A 7034-nucleotide genomic window follows, 5' to 3' on the forward strand; every position below is an offset into this window, starting at 1 on the left:
GAATTGATCAGTGTTTAGTAGTAGCCATGATAAAAAATTATGGGCGTACATACTCGAGCAGGATTCGAACCTACGACCTCCTGATCACCGGACAGGCGTCATCTCCACTAGACCACCGAGCTTTCGCCCGACAGCAAGTGTTGGTTCTAATCCTTATAGTATGCAGCGGGTACTGCTTTGTTATGTATGAATTTAAATAACAAAGCAGTACCCGCTGCATACTATAAGGATTAGAACCAACACTTGCTGTCGGGCGAAAGCTCGGTGGTCTAGTGGAGATGACGCCTGTCCGGTGATCAGGAGGTCGTAGGTTCGAATCCTGCTCGAGTATGTACGCCCATGATTTTTTATCATGGCTACTACTAAACACTGATCAATTCAGTGCTTATTTACGTCGATGTAGGGCAATTTGTCAATCAGTTGCAAAGAATACATCGAACTTGTTGTTTACAAACAAGTGAAGGACTTCACTGCCTTTATTCCTGAGAGACCATACGTTGACTATACAGAAAGGGGATAATGGCCTCTCATTATCAGTTTTATGTGTTCCCTGAAAGCTTGCTACACGAAAGAAAATTAGTTTGTTTGTTTGTTTGATTTATTTTTCTACCAACAAAATTTCATACATAAATCAAAATTATTTTCAGTAATATCACATGGAATATCAGTAAGCAGATTACAAGTACATGATTCAAAGAAGGAAAATCGATGTGTAAATTAATTTAATTAACAAATTGTAAATCGTATTACCATATTTCCAAATAATTATCTGAGAAATTATGCGGAAGAAGGACTGCCACTATAAGCAAAAGCTTGAGCACGTGGCAGCCCAGGGACCTATCTACATAATACACAAAAAATTATATTGTTTGCGGAATGGAGAAATACTACAAAATATATAACACTGTAGATACATTATGTTTTTTATATATGTATAGTGCATAGGTACGAATAAGAGTAACGTGAAATATGATGATGATGATGATGATGATGTATGATGATGTTGACAGGGTAATGATGAAGAAAAATGTGATAATGAAGATGAAAGTGATAGTGGTGATGCTGAAGATAATGGGAATGAAATGAAATGATAGACACAGAAACATTGCGTATATTTATTGTAGTTTTAAATCCAATTTACAGGAAAAGAAATGTGATCATACAAAACAAAATATATATCCAAATGCTATATTCATAGAGTGTAATCTGGCAGTAATGTAGTTTTCAATCTAGCCTTGAAAGAATACAGTTTTACACGATTTAACATAATCTGGGAGTGTATTCCAAAGATTTGGTCCATTGTGTCTTATAGATTTTTGTGCAATTAATAATCTGGGATTTACTAAATGAAAATTTTGCGAATTACGAGTGGGATATGAATGAACGGTATAATTCAGTTTAAAGAAATCGTGAAAAATGTTTGGAAGTAAGTTGTTCAAATACTTATACATAAAAAACAAAGAATGTAATGTATTTACATCAAATATATTCAGTGTTTTTAACTGATAAAAAAGTGAACTGGTGTGGGCTAAGTATTGTGATCCAGTACAGATGCGAATGGCTTTCTTTTGTAGTAAATAAATAGGGTTGAGTCTAGTTTGTGAACTTGTAGCCCATACTAGATTACAATACATAATATATGGTAGGATTAAAGAATTGTAAAGCATAAAAGGAGTATGTTGAGGAAGACAACTTTTCATCTTTGAAAGAACACCTATATTTCTAGAAATAAAGGTTGTAACATAACGTATTATGATCATTCCAGGTTAGGTTTTCATCAATAAACGTGTGTTAAACGCTATCCGACTTTCATGGTTTGTAAAATTAAATATGTACCATTAATCAAACAAACAGAGGATAATTTACGAGGTGAAACAGTTTCTGTAACAGTGCAAAATGAGCAGTTAATTTGCATTCAAGCTTTTCACATTAAGCTTATAACACCGATCAGCTATTACTTATTATACTAACACTGACTCCACGATTGATAGACTGCGAAATGACAAAATACTAATGTCTATCAACGGGCAACTTTGACCAGCCCTAGGTCCACACTGTGGCCCCCCGCTCGTATACTATGGGGATACTTTCACGTACGACGTACACCAGGACGCTTACGCACACGGAAGTCGCCTGACAGTGAGCTGTAAGCACTCCCGCGACACAGCTGAAATTATTTGCGACGCCTATGACGGCATGTGGAGTTTTTCAAGTCCGGCCGTTTCAAAACTTGAATGCCCTGTTGGTGAGTATTACAGTTCTTTTTCTGTGAGGCTGTTTGCATATTTGTTATCTGTATTTTCTTGGAATTTTTCTTGTTGAATCCCTCATTAATGTAATTTTAATCATAATAATATAAAAAATATGTATGCTCACTTCGACTTCAACTCCGTTTGTATTCACATTCTAAAATGGATAAGGTCATAGATCAGAATTTATTAATATCTAGAGATCAAATGAAATTCGAAATACAATCTACTAAAGTACAATGCCATGGAGAAATACTATCATAACTTTCTTTAAAGAATGAAACGCCTCTGCGGTGAAAGTTTCTTATGACTTAATGCACATTAATGCACATTTTTTTTTTAAATCAGATAATTGCAATTTTATCAAGAAAATTGAACAAAAACGAATAAGATGACACTCTTTCGCAACAAGCGGAGGACACAAATACCAGCTTCGATGTACGTTCGGTTTCGGCTGACTGTTTAAAGCGGGCTAAGCTTGGGCAATTCACTAAAAAATAAAACTTAATGTCAATATCCCTTTTCCTGCGGCCATCGGTTGATGCAGTGTTGATCCTTATTGATGAAAATTTTGGCAAGTAGCTAAAACAGTATACTTGACCAAAGTTAAATCCACTTTCAGCTTGAAAAATGGTGTAATTGGAGACGTAAGCAAGGTGGTAAATACTATATCTATGGTAGGGACATAGCAGCACAACTAAAACCAGATACCATAGACAATTATCAAAGATTCCATTGACCAATTGCCAAACTCTTTAAGCATTATCATACTAAGCCTCTCGGTAATCATTGGTAGGATTCCTGGTATGTGGAAAGACACATTGGAAACACCACTTCACAAAGAGGAAGGAAATGTATGAAACTAATCAAACTACATTCTTATTTCTGTTTTACAGTTACTTTTGCAAGTATTAGAAAAAATGGCTTTGATCAAATATATTTTATATAGAAACATCGAAAATATTCTTAGGTTTGACTTTGTTGCATACAATGCATTCCAAAGTTTTTGCCCCATGATTAGCATGAAGTTCTTTTTTTTTTTTCGTTGTTTATTAGTACATACACAGGAGCGAATTTAATAAGTATCAATACCCCTATTGTTTATAAAATCAAAAATAAACATACATAGATAAGCACATAAAATAAAATTCATAATGACAAAAACATATTAATGTTTTAAATTATTCAAAATTCCGATACACTTTGAAACCTTCCTGCGTACGTATTCTATTTGTTCTACCAATTCAGATTGTCGTCAGTTATTACTCCGACAAATGTAATACTTTTCACTCGTAAATACATTATTGATTTTTTTTCACATTATTTAGAATTTCACATTTTTTATATGCATAATAAGTCTTAGTATATTCGATTTGAAACGTATCGGCTTAAAAGATTTTTTTTTCTACTTCAGAATGTACAACTTCATCTAAAACCGTACATCCTCCTTACCTGAAAAATGGTATCATCCGCAAATAAAAGTACAGGCAAAATTTTGCTTACACATTGCAAATCCTTGATGTAGATTAAAAAGAAAAGTGGTCAAAGATTAGATCACTTAGGGAAACTTACTGAATACTCTTCTCATTGCGACTTGAAATCATCTGTGCACATAATACTGCTGTGACAAATGAAACAATGTTGGGATTAATATTGTAATTTATCAGTTAAAATGAATTGATCAATACAGTCACATGCTGTAGATGAGTCTGAAATAGTCCTGCTCATAAGCTATTTTCTATGAATGCATATTAACAATATTATAGATGAAATAGATACTGGCCAGTAATTTTTCATTACATTTTATCAACTCTTTGAAAAAACAGGTACTACTTCAGTGATTTGCATTCCACTGGAAAATACCTACAAAAAACCCCTAATAAACAACAAAAACAAATGTGTTCCAAACTTAAACCTGTAAAATGCTTTCATCATATACCACCAGAATACTTTTCCACATTATCTTTAATGTTTAAACAAATCATATTCAATTTTTTTCATATCTATATTTCATACAAATAACATTTTCGTTTTTCATCTTGAATCAAAACATTTGAGCTATTCAAGCAGCAGTTTATATATATATATATATATAAAGTGGAGACCCAAGGGTAGTAAATTCTGGCGTCTCCGTGCATAACTCTCTGTAAATATTAATTTTCATAATACGCAGAAGACGAATATATAGTTATACATATATGCATATATTATAAATAATATGAATTTTGGAACATCACAAACAAAATTCATTATTTCAACAGCGAAATAATTGTTGTATTGTGTTTATCTTTTTTTGTATATTTGAATTATTTTTTCAAAACATACATATATACATAATTATACATGTATTAGTGTGTGTAGAAAGGTCATGGAAAATCATAACTGAAATTCATGTTGATTAGCTCGACAGCGAAATATTTTTGTGTGTGGGTGTGTGTGTGTGTTTCAATTTTATTACTTGTATATTTGCATTGTTTGTTTTTTTTTTTTTCATTTTTTATTGTGTTAGAATGATACGTACTGCACGGCATTGTTATTGTTAAACAGTTTGTTCAGCAAGTTAACTTGAGAGTAAGGTTTTTCCCTGAACAAACAAAACAAAATACACAATACAATGTAGAGTTTAATAATACATTATGAATGAAAAGTACAACGTCTTAAAATCATATGAAGAAAATGAAACATTCTGTGATGATGCATTACATGTTTGACATTCCTTCCTTCTTTAAATGGTATTCTGACATCTTGTCCTTTCCACTCTTTGTTGGCCATCTTGTTTTAAAAGTGTGCAACTTATGTTACATTAATTCCCCATTTTTCAGGTACTGACCCTGGTCTTTTAGGAGGGATCCTTGGAGGATTGTTTGTGGTGAAAATTATTATCATCATGTAAGATAGCATCTCATTTTCTATTCCCTTTTGATCTGCAACACTAACCCAAGAATGCAGAAAAGGAATAAAGAAAGAAATGATAAGAGACAAAATGATAATGATAGTCTTTTTCATCTTTCCCACTGAATCTATTTAGATTAAAGTAATATTTTAATAATGCAATTTACTTTCTCTTTCAAATACTGTAGTTCACTAAACGATCTGTGTTTCAGTGTATGCGTGATATCACGTGATGATTACGGTGAGGTTTTTTTACCTTTGGAATGATACAGCACGTTTCGGAGTAAACACATGGGTGGAATTTCAATATCTTCAAGTAGGTCCTATGCGCTTGAAAGGTTGTTAACCGACTCCGTGAAGTATGTCTCGTCCACACCGTAAAATTTTCACAGTGTAGAGTGACTCATGGTGCTCCTCATTCATAAAACCTCTTTGATTGAGCAGAGATTGTCGGCGGGTGGCATTTTAATAGTGATTATGTATTGCACATATTTACTCTGTACCTTAACCTGCCTTCCCATTTAAAAAAAATGAGAAATATCTATTTTGTTACTTCATTTTAATACTTGTATGTGCCTACAAAATTATTAGTTGTTATTCTGTAGTGCTCGAGTGGACCAATACCTATCGGAGACTTTACAGAGATGATTCTATTACCTGGGGCCGCAGGGACACGTTTGATTAATCACCCCTGTAAACGAGACGAAATAAATTTATCCTGTTTGAGCTTTACACACTTTCTACAACAATGACTCAATGGGGAAGATGATATAACTAAGGGTAAAACTTAATCTTACAGTAAGTCTTGAACTGCGCAGTGCGTGGGGAAGTAAAGGCGTTGTAAGCCATTGAAGCGACTATGTATTTATGTAAAAAAAAAAAAAAGATGAATATTCTGTAAAAACAGAAGTACTGGTCTTGGAAAGAGTCTTTTTGTAAGCACCCTCGTTCCTCATCGTATTGATGCTCACCAAAATAGAATGAAATGGATTTTGTGAAAAAAGAAATAATTTTTCACATTTCTGGTAAATTTGGCATGATGTTCCATGTAAGAAAGAAACACTCGACTAAAAGATCATTTTTTTTTTGGTAACACGTCTTGTTTTTACATCTTTCGTCCATCACTAGTATATTCAAGAGACATCGCTCGCGGACTAGAAGACTCATCTGGGTTCGCGTGTGAGAACGAAATAAAGAAGGAAGGACAACACCTCGATACCTGGTTTTATGCTGCTCTCTGATTACAGTTATGTGAAACATCAAGTACGAGAATGCACGAACTCATCTTTAGCCATGATAAAACACACTAAGTCTTCCTCTATGAAACAACAAATCACAAAACATGCAATCAGGTGGCCACAAGACCCGGTTTAGATTTAGATTACTTCTGAGTTATTCTATGTTACAATGTGCATAAACGCGACTTCTAAGGATGAGAGAATAAGAATTCAAAGCAACCAGTTTGTGGAACATCATGTTTAAGAATCCAACACTGGTACATGAGTGTTGGTTTGGTTTACGATTTTTCTGTTCTTATAGCAGTGGGAAGGTGAACAATGTTGTTGCGTCGTGTAAACATGACAGACGTGTGTCTACGTGTTGATTTGTGAAAAAGAAAATAAATATTTATAATGACAAAGATTCTCCACATGAAATGGGCTATGTAGATCTTTACTTGAGAAATCGACGTTACATGAAATATAAGTATGTGTGACCTTTTATCAGTAACTTCGCACTAAAGTTGTTTTTTTGTGGTCAATATTGCTGTAGATTATTGAGAATTGTGAAATGGGATTTGTGTTTAAAGAAACTTCTTTAGTTATCCTCGTGAAATCATATTGTGTAGCTGGGCCTATCTACGTCAGGGCTAAAACCACATAAAGAACGCTAGAA

The 7034-nt window shown here is 33.6% G+C and overlaps 1 protein-coding gene across 1 annotated transcript in view; it reads left to right on the top strand.

The window, feature by feature from the left end:
• Positions 1–5142, top strand: part of LOC140227812 (uncharacterized) — a 29595-nt gene extending 24453 nt beyond the window's left edge. The window contains exons 5-6 of the mRNA XM_072308208.1: positions 2042–2245; positions 5072–5142. Coding sequence (XP_072164309.1) covers positions 2042–2245; positions 5072–5142 — 275 coding nt within the window. The remainder of the gene's footprint in view (positions 1–2041; positions 2246–5071) is intronic.
• Positions 5143–7034: the final 1892 nt, after the last annotated feature.

This window comes from Diadema setosum, chromosome 4 (assembly GCF_964275005.1).
Source record: "Diadema setosum chromosome 4, eeDiaSeto1, whole genome shotgun sequence".
In the NCBI taxonomy this organism is placed as follows: domain Eukaryota; kingdom Metazoa; phylum Echinodermata; class Echinoidea; order Diadematoida; family Diadematidae; genus Diadema; species Diadema setosum.